Source organism: Grammomys surdaster, unplaced genomic scaffold (genome assembly GCF_004785775.1).
Source record: "Grammomys surdaster isolate TR1022 unplaced genomic scaffold, NIH_TR_1.0 125750, whole genome shotgun sequence".
NCBI classification, from domain to species: Eukaryota; Metazoa; Chordata; class Mammalia; order Rodentia; family Muridae; genus Grammomys; species Grammomys surdaster.
Window position 1 is genome coordinate 2,427,754 of NW_021620582.1, and position 14,776 is coordinate 2,442,529.

Below are 14,776 nucleotides of genomic sequence, written 5' to 3' on the forward strand. Positions count from 1 at the left end.
GCTGTGAGCCTGCATCCTCCTTCCACCCATCTCTGCCTCTTGCTGTGCTTGCTCCTCCTCCAGAGCCTGTGGCTTAGCCTTCCACTCCTGCTCTCTTCCAGTGTGTTCTCAACTTTCCTGCGTGTCCTACTTAGAAGACAGGACCATTCAGGGAACCCTGAGAAATAAATAACCTTCTCCACTTCATTCACCAGGACCCAGCCCTATACTGACTGACATCAGGCTCAGCCTCAAGCCTGAACTCAGTGCAGGCCCAGTTCAGAGCCAGCTGAGCCCTGAAGTCAAGAAGAGTTCTGTTTATGGAATGCTCTCAGAGCACAGATCACAGCAGCAGTGTGTTCCCGGGTAAAACCTGGGAGCCACTCGCTCTCCACCCCAGCCAGGCAAGAGAGGTGAGGTCTCCATCTGGATCCTTCAAAGCAGGTAGAGAAGCAGAAGGAAAGGATTTGAGGTGGTGAAATTACTGGAAAGGATTTGAGGTGGTGAAATTACTGGCATGACTGACCAAATCTAAGGGGTTTTCCTGGAGGAGGGCCCCAACTGAGTTCTCAACCATGCTGTCAGCAGTAAGCCGAATTCTAGGCAGGAGAAGCAGATTAAAACACAGGCTAGACCCAACCTTGGTGAAGACCAAAGAGAGGTCGGAGCTGAAGTGCTGGGGATGGTGGGTGAGGGTTTGGAATGGGAGAAGTGTTGGAACCCTGGCTGATGACAGAAGCTACCCCAGAGCCTCAGAGGAAAGTCAGCATTCCCTACAAGTCCCCAGGAAACTGGCTTCCCCAGGCTCTCCCCTCTGAGGACCCTCAACAACTTGCATCAGGGAAACCCTAAGCTTTGACCTCACCAGAGATTGCTGCCAGGCTAGGGCTCTTACACTTTTCTCTTTGGGCCCTCCTTCCCAAGATAACCCTTGGACCCTTCAAGCAAAAATGGTATAAGTGGTTCAGAGTGAGTTCCAGGACAGCCAAGGCTACCCAGGCAGACTCTGGGGGAGATTTAAGTGAAGCTGCCTGCTCTCTCACTATAGCCACCTCTGACCCTGCTGACTGATACCTTAGTCCCTCCACCTCCCAAGGCCTTTCCCTTCCTAGGGTATTTGCACCTTGGACAGTGAGAGGGATCCTGGTTGGGATGCATCAGCATGTTGGGCTGAGCTTACAGGTCATTGTACGCGTACATAGCAGTTTATCCTGTTCTGGTGTAAGCAAGAACTTTGCTTTTGCCAGCCACAGTGGAACCCCAGGATTGGTGGGAAGGGAAATCAACCTTGCACAGACAATACAAGGAAGCAGATGTGCTCACTAAGGTTTCCTTTCTAAGAGTCTCTTAGGGCCACCAAGGGCTGGAATTGCAGGCATGTAACACCACACCAGGTTGTTTGTCCAGTGCTGTGGATTGAAGCCAGGGCTTCAGGCCTGGATGGGTTTTTTTGTTTGTTTGTTTGTTTTGTTTTGTTTTTCGAGACAGAGTTTCTCTGTATAGCCCTGGCTGTCCTGGAACTCACTCTGTAGACCAGGCTGGCCTCGAACTCAGAAATCCACCTGCCTCTGCCTCCCAAGTGCTGGGATTAAAGGCATGCGCCACCACTGCCTGGCTCATGCCTGGATGTTAATCCAGGCTATCAACTTAACTAGTTCTTCCAGGGAACCCTGACTAATACAATAGGCACACACTTTACCAACAGTGCAAATTTACTTTTACCAGGGCCCAAGAGGGGAAAAGTAGTGTTACTGCTACTGTAGCAAACAACAGAGACAACCAACTTATAAAAAGAAGGGAGAGGTATACACACATAAAATCTTAACACATGCAAAGGAGGCTGAGGCAGGATTGTCATGAGTTCAGTACCAGCCTAAGCTAGAAAGCATCGCTCAGTCCTACAGAGTTACTTTGTTCACAGTTCTGGAAGTTTTGTCCTATGATGCTGGTTGGTGCAGGGAGCACACATCACAAATCAGGGCTGAAACTCAAGGCACAGTAACGTCATTCTCTAATATGAACTGTAGGGGGCACAGAAGAGGCCAGGCAGGGTGCCACATTCCCCTTGGAGGCTGGCCTAGTTACTCAATAATGAAACACCGCTGGGCGGTGGTGGCGCACGCCTTTAATCCCAGCACTTGGGAGGCAGAGGCAGGTGGATTTCTGAGTTCGAGGCCAGCCTGGTCTACAGAGTGAGTTCCAGGACAGCCAGGGCTACACAGAGAAACCATAAAAAAAAAAAAAAAAAAAGCAAATCGGACAGGAAAGGGTTTATTCGGCTTACACATCCACACTGCTGTTCATCATTACAAGTTGGAACAGGAACTCAAGCAGGGCAAAACCTGGTAACAGGAGCTGATACAGGGGCCATGGAGGAGTGCTGCTCCTGGCTTGTTCATCATGACTTGCTCAGCCTGCTTCTTGTGAAATCCAGGACCACCAGCCCAAGGATGACCACACCCACAATGGCTGGTCCCTTCCCCATCAGTCACTAATTAAGAAAATGCCTTACAGTTGGACTTCACCCTCACTCCCAGAGCTGAGGCCTGAATTTAGGGCCTTGGGCTTGCCAAGCAAGTGTTCTACCACTGAACTAAATCCCCATCTATACCTGGAGCTTATGGAGGCATTCTCTCAACTGAGGTTCTCTCCTTTCAGGGGACTCCAACTTGTGTCAAGTTGACATAAAACTAGCCAGGAGAGAAGCCATACCCAGTAATTTAAAACATCCCACTAAGCCCCACTGCTTCAAAGGGCAAAGGGCTGGATCTCTGAGGCTTATTCTAAATTCAAAATACAGCATGAGTCCCTTTTAAATAGAGTGGGGAAATATCACTAAGAGGCCCAGTCTCAGGTGTGTGGGACCCCAATGGAGATCCTTAGAAGGGAATGAGGAAATACAGAGTGGGGTGGATGTGCAGCAACAGACATTTCTAGCCCCTCTCAGTACAGTGGAGAAGGCTGTTCAGTGAAACCCATGTTGCTCCTGTGGTCCAAGACTGGCATGAAGAGGCAGTAATCCCCGTGGGAAGCCTGCCAGGGTCTGCAGCTTTGGATTCAGTCAGCGTCAGAGAAACAAATCCAAGCACCAAGTCAGCTCTGCAGATGAGTAAAGCTTGCATTGGTAGGGTGTCTTCTGAGTTCAGTTTTGAGACAGGATCTTACTTGATAGGCCAGGCTTGGTCTCTGGACTCCATACTCTGCCTCAGCCTCTAGAACAGCAGTTCTCTGCTGATTGGTTGAGTCCGTGTTTACCACTGAGCTATATTCCCAATCCTGCCTTCCAAATATTTCTAAACAGATTTCAGCTAGTCTCTTTAGGGTGAGTCTTCTGAGATTAGTTATGAGACAGGCTCTTACTAGATAGGGCAGGCCTCCTATCCAGTTCAAACCCTTTGGGGTTCGAACAACCCCTTTCATAGGGGTTACCTAAGACCATAGGAAAATACAGACATTTACATTACAATTAATTCATAACAGCAGCAAAATTACAGGTAAGATGAAGCAGCAATGAAAGTAATTTTATGGTTGGAGGTCAGCACACCATGAGGAACTGTATAAAGCGTTGCAGCATTAGGAAGGTTGAGAACCACTGACCTAGAGTAGAGAGATTACAGATGTGTTACCATCCATGCCTAACTAGGGTTTAAACTTCAAAAACAGAGCTGGAGAAGTATCTCAGTGGTATCAGGCTTATTTCACACGCATAATGTCCTGGATTTGACACCCCTCCCCCAGAACTTTAAAAAATAATAAAATCATAAAAGCTAAAACAGGGCTGGTGAGATGGCTCACTGGGTAAAGGCACTTGTCTGAGTTCAATCGCCACACCCCGTAGAGTGGAAGGAGAGGGGAGCTCCCAAGTTGTCCTCTGACCTCTCTCCACATGAGTGCAGCTGCATGTGTGTGTCCACACACATACACAACAAATAAAGGCAAAAAATAAAAAATCCAAATGTGTCAAACCCCAGAATTCATGAGACTGAGGCAAAAGGATCACCCTGAGTTCAAGGACAGCCTGAGGAACAGAATTGCTAAGGTAAGATTCAGTCACACACACACTCACACATTGAGAGGGGGATGCTGAGAGGTACCTCAGAGGTTAGGAGTCTGGAAAAGTTGCTGCTTTTCCAGAGGACCTGAGTGTGCACTCAGATCCCAACTGCCAATAGCGTAAGATCCACAGGATTTGACACCGTCTCCTGGCCTATGTAGGCACCTACATACATGTGGCTTACACACATGACATACATACAAACCTGAAATATAAAATGTTCCAAATGGTGCTGGGTGGTAATGGCCATGGGGGTGCACATCCTTTAATCTCGGCACTCGGGAGGCAGAGGCAGGCAGCCTGGTCTACAGAGTTCCAGGACAGCCAGGGATTTGCGAAGAAATCCTGTCATGGGGAGGATGGGTGGGGAGAGATGTTCCAAAAGGCTAAGGAATAATCATAGAAACCATGGCTACCAAGTATACATCTATTACAGAATATACTTTGTGTAGCAAACTTATAAATAAAATAAGTATTACATTAGTTTCAGTTGTCAAAGTGACACCCGGGAAGAGGAAACTTGAATCGAGGAATGACTCTGCCAGATTAGTCTACAGCCATGTCTGTGGGGCATTTTCTTGATTGTTAGTTGGTATGAGGTCCTGGCCCAGCATAGGCAGTGCTAGCCTGGGCAAGGGCCCTGAACTACATAAGAAAGTTAGCTGAATAATCCAGAACTCAGCATGAGCCGGGCGGTGGTGGCGCACGCCTTTAATCCCAGCACTTGGGAGGCAGAGGCAGGTGGATTTCTGAGTTCGAGGCCAGCCTGGTCTACAGAGTGAGTTCCAGGAAAGCCAGGGCTACACAGAGAAACCCTGTCTCGAAAAACCAAAAAAAAAAAAAAACAAAAACAGAACTCAGCATGATTTCTGGCCAAGCTCCTTTCTTGTGTTCCTGCCTTGGCTTCCCCTGATGATGCACTGTAACCTGTTAGCCAAAAAATCCTTTTCCTTCCAAGGTTGTTTCTGGGTTTTCTCACAGCAATAGAGAAGCAAAGCAGAAAAATAGACTATGAGTGGAAACTGAGGGGTCTGCAGAGTTAGGTGCATGAGTTCTGTTGGCCCCTTCGGATCCTGCTCAGGGGCTGATCTCCAGATTAAGAGGAACTACACATATTCCCGGGATTACTTGTCGTTCCTTCCATGGGAGAAGTTTGCTGAGAATGGTAAAATATATCACCAATAAAAGAAGGTTTCGGATATCTAAAAGAAAGTGGGCAACTTTGTTTAGAAATGGTGGGTTGTCTTGGCATTGAGGATATAAAGGTGGGAATCATACAAGGCGACACTTTACAGGAGTGCTTTGGGGACAGGCCACCCACCAACCCTTCTAAACCTTAGTCATGAAAAGGAAGAGAGTTAACAGAGGCAGGTACTTGACAAAATAGGGTGAAGCAGAGAGGCACGGGGTATGTAGAAGGAGGCTGATGTGAATGGGAACCTGAGAGAAAAGGAAGCTGGGCAGACAAGGAACAGTCAAAGAGTTGCCGGTCCTGGCTGCCCATAGATTAACGCTGGCTGTGCCCACCCAGCGGAGAGAGCCGGTGACAGCAAATGATGCTGTACGGAGGCTTCCTTCCTCAGACCTCTAAGCCGCTTGCGGACTTTTGTAGCTCTTACTCCAGAAGAGGGAGAGTGACTGACCTAGACAGTAGAGTGGCCATTCCCCAGCTTCGCCATCCCTTGATTCAGTTCTGTCTTTCCAGTCAGCCTTTCGTTAGTCTGTCACACTCTTTAGCCACTGAGCACCCACCCTGAGCTGGACAGTGGGGTGGAGACTGGAAACAACACACAAGGCTTATAGTCTTGGACCCTGGAGCAAAAGTCCTCTGGCTCTCGGGGTCCCTGCCTCCTGCCGCTCTCAACTCCTTTATGCCCAGCCCCCTGCCTCCACACTGCCCTCTGAAACCTTCTCCTCCGTCCCTCTGACTGCTCTGTTCTGCCTGTGTGCCAAGCTGTCCCTATGCAGGGAGTATGCTCCCAGAGGGAAGTGACACAAAGAAAAAGGAGGGAGACAGAAGGAGGGAATCCCGCTTACATCACTGCTCATTAGCATATGTGACCTCATCAGGAGGCGGGACAATTTCCCCAGGTGTCTAGAGCGGGGATGGGGTGGGGGGAGTTGGATGGGGGGGAGTATTTAAAGGGAAAAGCTGACAGTGCTTCTGAGTGAGGAACCGGTGCTCTGAGCTGCCGGGCTGCACTCGCACATGCACGCCGATGCACACGGACCTTGACACCGACATGGACACGGACACAGAAACCGTAGCACTTTGTTCTTCCAGCAGCCGCCAGGCCTCCCCACTAGGGACACCCACACCAGGTGAGGGCTAAGGGGAGTAGGATGTGGCTGAATCTATGGGTGGGGGAGCTGAAGCTTTGGTGGAAAGGTCTGGGCAGGGTCCAACGAAGGGAAGAGCAAATGCGGCAAAAGAGACCCCTGCACTTTTAAGGTCCGGACAGCCAAGGGGGAGGGGGAAAGCTGCCCAGGTGCCCCTCCCCCAACGCTCCTAGGTCTTTGCCAGAGAAACTGGCATTTGGCCCCTAGGTTAACCTCGTTCCTGTTAGGCAGAGAGAGTCAGGAGGGAAGGGGAAAGAAAAGAAGCAGCCCACAAACCAAGGAAACCCCAGCGAGGGGGCTTCCCTGGGGACCTGTTGTAAGGGCTTCTTCTAGCTCCATCTTTGGCTGCCTGCCAAATATTGATCCTGTGCTATTTATAGCCTCGCTCCATCCCCTTTGTTGTGTCTGTTGTTGTTCCTCTAGTTACCCCAACCCTTGAATTGTCCTCCTCCTCACACACACACTCTCCACGGCTACCTCCCCACAAACACAACATTCTCTCCCACTCGCCAGGACAGGCAAGGATCCAGGAGGATTCTCTCTCACACACAAACACACGCCCATGCGATGCTCACCTACCTACAGGGACACAGGAAACAGTGCACTCCCCTTCTCTAGCCCTCCTCCCCCAGACCTAGGAATAAGGCCCCTGTGAAGTTTCTGATTCTGCCCACACCTGCCAGTCTGGGGACTGAAGTGCAATAAGAAATAGGAGGCAGGGCCCATTAGTGGAAAGATATAGCTTCCCAACCCACTAGGCCTAGTATAGGGGTGTGCCTATGACAGTGTGAGGTGTGAGTGGTGTGTAACCCTGTGCACAGGACCTCCCTCAGTGACACAAGTTTTGAACATGTTGTGGCTAGGATCAACATGGGAAACTATCATGTCAGCTCCTTGAAAGTTCATCGCTTTGAGTTTCAGGGGAATTTTAGTACATGAGGCTGGACTAATGATTCTCAGTTCTTTTGGGGTCATGGTCTTTAGCTGGGTATAGCAGCAGCCTGAATTAACTCCTCCTTGGATGTCTGGATATACTTCACCCACGGCTTCCTTTTCTCCCTTTCTAGAAGCAGACACTACACTTCTGAAACAGAAGCCAGAGAAATTGTTGGCAGAGTTGGACCGGAGTGGTCCACCTCCTGCTCCTGGGGTCCCCAGACGGAGAGGAAGTATGCCCGTGCCCTACAAACACCAGCTTCGGCGGGCCCAAGCTGTAGATGAGCTTGACTGGCCACCTCAGGCCTCCTCCTCTGGCTCCTCTGACTCGCTGGGCTCAGGGGAGGCAGCCCTTGCCCAAAAAGATGGCGTCTTTAAGGTCATGCTCGTGGGGGAGAGCGGCGTGGGCAAGAGCACTCTAGCGGGCACTTTCGGAGGTCTCCAGGGAGACAGTGCTCATGAGATGGAGAACTCAGGTATTTGGGGGCACCCTGGAGGGCTCTAGTCAGGTATGAAAGTGTTTGTGTGGTGAACAGTCCCTGGAGGACAGAATCTAAGAGAAACGTCTCCAATGCTTTCTATGAAGTATCAGGCCTGGAGGAGATCCCTAATGTTGGGAGGTGTTCCTGGATACCTGGTCTCACACGTGTTGGGGAACCGCCTCATGTTTTATTCCTTCTTTCCCAACAGAGGACACCTATGAGAGACGGATCATGGTGGACAAAGAAGAAGTGACTTTAATTGTCTATGACATCTGGGAACAGGTGAGGACTAAGATGTGCTGTGACTCTGCAGGGACTGGGGAAGAGCAGTCTGGCTGGAGCTGCTGGCATTACCCATCCTGGCTCCAACCATGGCTAGCAATGACTCTGCAGTACCGAATCTCACCTTGGCATGCCTATCCTGACTCACGGCTGTGAAACCCACCATTTCCCTAGGACCTTTTGGCTCAGACAAAAGTTAGAATCCGAATTTGACAAACCCTTCAGCTTCAAGCCAGGCTAAATACACAGAAACCGACCCATTTATAAATACTTTAGCCTGAAAGTCTGATGTGACAGGACCAGAGGTCTCTATGGTACCAGTGAAGGGAGGAGAGTGAAGGACTTCTGAATGCTTGGACATAATAGAACTATGTAGAAAGAAGAGGCTAAATCCTGTTACTCTTTATTTATATATATCTTTTAGTTCTTTATTTAGGGGAACAGGGCTTCACACTGTAGCCCACAGTGACTTGGAACTCACAACACTCCTCTTTTTTTTGCGGGGGGGGGGGTTGTTTCGAGACAGGGTTTCTCAGTGTAGCCCTGGCTGTCCTGGAACTCACTCTGTAGACCAGGCTGGCCTCGAACTCAGAAATCCACCTGCCTCTGCCTCCCAAGTGCTGGGATTAAAGGCGTGCGCCACCACCACTGCCCGGCACAACACTTCTCTTGCCTTAGCTTGCTGTGTGGGGGATTACAGGCTTACAACATGCTGGGGACAGAACTCAGGCCTTTGTACATACTAGTCAAGTGTTCTACCAATTGTGCTACATCCCCAGCCCCTCCATAGTCCTAACAGCCTTCTAAGTCTAAGAAAGTAGATGGTTAACCTACTATGAGATCCTATTTCTCCAGTTCTCCCACGCAGGATTCACATCACTAACTCCTCCATCCTCCACAAGACCCCTGAGCATTGAAATTCTGCCATTAACTAGCTCCTAGTCCTGAGCAAGTGGCCTCTCTCACACAGTCAGTTCCTGGTCCCTGGTCGGTTGAGATACAGGTTCTAGGCCGTCTCAATGCCTCTAGCCCTAGCATTTCATGGCTCTCTGCTCATCTGCAGGAAGACGCGGGAGGATGGCTACAGGACCACTGCCTTCAGACGGGGGATGCCTTTCTCATCGTCTTCTCAGTCACAGATCGACGAAGCTTCTCCAAAGTTCCAGAGACCCTTCTTCGGCTCCGGGCTGGGAGACCCCACCACGACCTACCTGTCATCCTTGTTGGAAATAAGAGTGACCTGGCCCGCTCCCGGGAAGTATCACTAGAGGGTGTGTATTCTGAACTTATTCTTACTTGAAATCTCCAGGAGGCCTTTTACCTCGACTGGTGCGTGAGTCACTGGTGGGTCAGGAAAGAACCCCACAACCCAGCTTCTGAGGTCCTTCACTAGCTTCACTGTTCCTCCTGGGCACCTTGTCCACCCTTTCGCATCTCTGCCCTAGGATCCCAGCCCAGTTCTGAGTTGGTATTCGGTGGTCCCTTCCCCATTTCCCGCCCCACCTGTGCGAGCCCACCCTAGTCACGGGCAAAGCTGCCCAGCAGGCGCCTGAGCTGCTGCTCCCTTCCTGCAGAGGGTCGCCATCTGGCCGGGACGCTGAGCTGCAAGCACATCGAGACGTCGGCCGCTCTCCACCACAACACTCGAGAGCTCTTCGAGGGCGCTGTGCGTCAGATCAGGCTGCGGCGGGGCCGGGGTCATGCCGGGGGCCAGCGACCCGAACCCAGCACCCCCGACGGCCCCGCGCCACCCACGCGCCGCGAGAGCCTCACCAAGAAAGCTAAGCGCTTCCTCGCCAACCTGGTGCCGCGCAACGCCAAGTTCTTCAAGCAACGCTCCAGGTCGTGTCACGACCTCTCTGTGCTCTGAGCCACGGTCGCCATGGTCACTGCAGTCGCCATGGTCACCGTGCCCTCCGCTCGCCCCCTCACCCCACTCCTGTCCGTCTAGGAAACCAAAAATACCCAGGATGCCCTGGTGTGAGCGGGAGGCGGGGCCGGGTAGCTGGTAGGTACACCACCACCACCTCTCCTGGTCTGAACAGCCGACCACTCACAGCGCCTCAAGACCTGCAAGTCAGGGAAGAAATCCGTGCTGCAAGGTATTTTTTTATTGTTATTATTAACTTGCAAGAAGCCACCTCTCCCGGAAAGAGACTCCAAAAGCTAGAACCGGAAAAGTGCTTTGTAGCCTCCTGGATGGAGTTGACCTCCTTGATACTCTGAACATGCCTTACCTTTAAGCAAGTTTTAAAGGTAAAAACCCAGAGATGACTCTTCCAGAGATAACTGAAAATGTTCTCTTATCCTCTGTCCTGGTCCACTTCGCCCTTAAGAAGTTCTTTTAAAAAAAGGGCTGGAAGTCATTCTTGAAATTGGACTCTGACTTACCATTCTAGTATGGCACGTTTCCTTTAAGGTTATTGAAGTGAAGATGTGGGCAGACTCTCTGCATTTAAGATGCCCTAAGATTGAGCTGAGTGCTGGCGACCCCTTTGGCCAGGGACTAGGAGGTACCAGCAAGGGCCACCCATTCTTTCCAATAAATTTTTTTTCTATTGCACTATGTTTATTTTGGCTTTCTGTTCTGGTGGTGCCCAGAGGAGACGTGAAGGAAAGCTTCTGTTACAGACAGGAGAACTTGGGAGAGCCTGGAAGCAAGGACTGGAAATCTTTAGGAAAGGTCTGGAGCTGGCTTGGTCCTGAAACAGGCCCCTAACAATAGTAAGACAACAGATCTGGAAAGAAACGGACCCAGAGGTGATCTGGCAGAGTCCCAGGCTCCGGGTCCAGGTCTCAACTCTCTATCCTCCTCATCCTGCAGGGACCAGGTGGAGAGTTCCAGGGTCACTCCACTTTGACTTGGGCTAGTTCAAGGTGGAGACTGTGTCCCCCAGGGATGCCCATTAGCTGGGGCATGTTAGGGTGGGCTCTTGCCTTCCCTGGCAGGGCCCCACAGCTCCAGCTGTCACCTGCAAAGCCTGTGTGAGAACTGAAGCTGTCATTGCCTCCCCTGGGGACACCCACGCCTGCTGCTGCCTGAGCCATGAGTTTGAACAAAGAGAGCAGAGGCAGCAGCTCTCCTCACCTCTAGACATTTAGTTCAGCTCCCTGAGTGCTGGAGAGCCAGGCCTTCAACCAACCACATGCAGCGTCCTACAACCTGGTAAAGAGAGGTGAGGTACTTCCTAAGTCCCTGTAGCTAGGGAGTAGGGCTGCCCAGCAGAGGATGGGGTGGGAATGCAAATAAGGGAGTTATCCTTAAGAATAGATTTAACTTTGTTAGTTGCTTAAAGACCTTATAAGGCATTGCTTTCTGCTTTACAGTGGAGGAAACCTTTGCTGTAGCTTGCCTGCAGTTACCCAGTAAACAGCAAGACAGAGATTCTATGCATCACATGCTTTGGTTCTAGCTTTAAACCTGCAATTCAGCACAGAAGAGAGAGAACCATAGCAGAGAAGATGTAGGGATACAGCGGACGGAGCCATGTGCGACGAAAGGCAGGGATGTCACTTGGCAGGAGTCAGTAAGAAGGCCTGTGACTCCTGTGCATACAGCAGTTCAGATTTAAACATGCAGGAAACCACACAGGGCCAGTAAGGGACCAGATGGTTGTGCATTTGGATGGAAACCTCAGGGACACTAAGAGGAGGGTAAGAGAGGAGCACAGGAAAGATTTGGAGCCCAACCACAAAGGACCTTAAATGTCAGCAAAGGAGTTTGTGCCCAACTGCAGGAAGTGAGTCACTGAAGGCCTCTGAATGTGTAACACGTTAGCAATGGTCCTCTGAGACTAGGAGGCTGGTAGAGCTGTCCCTGGACCCGGACAGCAGTGAGTGGTAAGAACCATGGAACTGTGTTTCAGGAGCTAGAAACAGTGACTCACATGGAGGTGATGCTGGGTCACCCTAAGAGGTGGCATTGGAAAGCACAGGAAGCATGGGCTGGAAGGTCAGAACTCATGGACTTGATCCAGCACTCAGGAGACTGAACAGAAGGCTCGTGAGTTCAAACCCAGCCTGAGCTACACGGAGCCAAGGGTTGTCTAGTAACTTAATCTCCTTGCCCCCATCTCTCAAGTGTTTCAATTACAGGTGTTGACCACCGTGCCTAGCTTCATGGGTACTGTGGACTGAACCTAAGGCTTCATGTATGCTAGGCATACCCAGACTTGGTTTTTTGTTTTGTTTTCAATTATGTTTTAAAATTGGAACAGGAGAAATGACTGAGTAGTTAAGAGCACTAGTTGTTCTTCCAGAGGACTTAGGTTTGATTCCTGGGACCCACATGGCAGCTCAAAACTGTAACCAGTTCCAGGGGATTTGACACTTTTGTCTGGTCTCTACGGGCACCAGGCATGTAAGTAGAACACAGATGTGCATGTAGGGAAAAACATCCATACACATAAAATAATAAGTTACTAAAATTTATTTCATTTACTTGTGTGTTGGGTATAAGCAAGCCATGGTGTGCATGTGGAGATAAGAGGACAGCTTGCAGGAGCTGGTTTTCTCCTTCCACCATAAGGGTCTTAGGGATTGTAGCATGTGCCTTTACCCACTGAGCTGTCTCACTCTAGTTTTGCTTTTGGAGACAAGGTCTCCCACTGTACCCCAGGCTGCCCTGTACTGTACTTCCGACAATCCTCTTGTCTCAGTCTCCTAGGACTACAGGTATAAACCACCACATCTGCTTTTTAATATTTTATTCTTATTTTCTGTGTATGGGTGTTTTGCCCAAATATATGTCAGTACATTGTGTGCATGCAATGCTGTGGAGTCCACAAGAGGGCATTGGATGCCCTGGAACTGGAGTCAGAGACCGTTGTAAGCTGCCATGTGGGTGCTAATGACTGGGTGCTCTGCAAGTGTAGCCAGTGCTTTTAACTAGTGAGCTATCTCACCACCCTCCCAGGTTTGGATTCCAACCATGGAAGTTACTGCTTGTTCAGAGACCAAATAAGAATAACACCAGTCATGAAATTACATGCCTGCAGTCTCCGAACTTGAAAGGTATCCCTGTCTCAACAACAACAAATAATAATAATTACGATTTAAAATAAACTGTTAGGTTGGGTATTGTAGTGCATATGTTTAATGCCAGCACTCAGGAAGCAGAGACAGGTGTATTTCTTTAAGTTCAAGTCTAGCCTGCTCTGTGTAGTAAGTTCCAGGTCAGCTAGGGCTACATAGTAAGATCCTGTCTCGGGACTGCAGAAATGACTCAGAGGTTAAGAGGCACAAAAGTGTCTATAACTCAAGTTCCAGGGGCTCTGAGACCCTCATGTAGACATATATGCAGGCAAACACCAGTGCACATGAATAAATAGATAATTTTAAAAAAATCCAGGTGGTGGTGGCACATGCCTTTAATTCCAGGACTCAGGAGGCAGAGGCAGGTAGATCTCTGAGCTCAGGGCTAGCCTGATCTACAGAGCTAGTTCTAGGACAGCCACAGCTACATAGAGACAAAGGAAACACTGTCTAAAAAATGTTTTTTAAATTATTAACTCATATAAAAATTAAATCAATGTTACAGAGAAAGGAGGACCAAGGCGAACCCTGGGCACAGATAGATGAGGAAGTCAGAGAAGCTGTTGCCACAGAGCTAGGACCAACCAAGCTCACAGGGTCAGCACAACAGTAGCTAGAAGTTAAGAAGGATAAGAATCTAGGGTACCATTCAAGCCTTGATGCCCCAAGCATGAACATCACATATTGAAGACGATGGCAGGACCTCCCCCAGGGAGAGAGCCACATTGTACAAACCTCCCTCCCTCCAACTCAGCCAGGCCCATCTGTGTTCCTTTAGCCGCCTACAGGAAAGAGCTCAGAACAGACAGAAGCTAAAGCCAGGCTCCCACCAGACTTGAGAGAGATAAGGTCTTCTTACCTCTGAGAGTCTGACCATCTACCCTCTGCCCAAGGGAAAGTAGAGTTGTTGGCCTGGGCTGAGGTGAGCTGTCAGCAACTAGTCTTAGGGCCTAAGTTACTTGTGGCTCAGTCAGATGCCCACAGAACTCTTAACCACTGTAGTTATGTCTTGAAGTCCATGCTCCCTCAACATCTCCTACCATTCCTGTAACTGTCTACAAGGCTTCCTCAATACCCAGACCTTGTATGCTTTCCCTGAAGGGCCAAAGAAAGAAGACAATTCTTGGTCAAGAATGGTATCTTTCCATTTCAGGCCTTTGCTACAGTTGTGACTTTGGGCTCTGTTATATCTAACCCCCTCTAGAGACTAGAATAGGGGCTCTCCTCTCTGAAAGGGTGCCAGCCTGGTGGGTAGAAGTCCTTTAGGAATTCTAGGAAGCCCACACATGTCTTCTTTGTTAATCTAGCAGTTTTGATCCACACCGATCTTAAGTATATTTTTCTGGGAATTTAATATTTCTACCACAAATATCTGAAGACATTTTGTTCCCTTCTACTAGTAAGCATATGCAGTATGCCAGGCACTGGGCTGGGAAGACAGAGCCATGCGTGACAGAGTCTCAGAACCTCAAGGAACTTCCAATTAAAGCTAGAAAGATGGGTGGGATGGTGACAGTACTGATACAGGTCAAAACCAGCAGCACCAGATCACGGGCTGTGGGCTGTACTTTAGGTATTATTCCAGGCTTAGGCACTGGACCTAAAGGGACCTGCAAGATGTGGGTCTGCATACTGAGTTCCAGGACAACGAGAGCTACATAGTAAGAGC

General features: G+C 49.7%; 1 protein-coding gene across 1 annotated transcript; it reads left to right on the top strand.

Annotated features, from left to right (window-relative positions):
- The first annotated feature begins 6,080 nt into the window (after positions 1-6,080).
- Positions 6,081-10,641, top strand: Rem2 (RRAD and GEM like GTPase 2). The gene is made up of 5 exons (XM_028788542.1): positions 6,081-6,355; positions 7,441-7,785; positions 8,000-8,073; positions 9,137-9,344; positions 9,648-10,641. Exons 1-5 carry the CDS (start codon positions 6,253-6,255, stop codon positions 9,941-9,943), a joined length of 1,026 nt encoding a protein of 341 aa, XP_028644375.1. The 5' UTR covers positions 6,081-6,252; the 3' UTR covers positions 9,944-10,641.
- Positions 10,642-14,776: the final 4,135 nt, after the last annotated feature.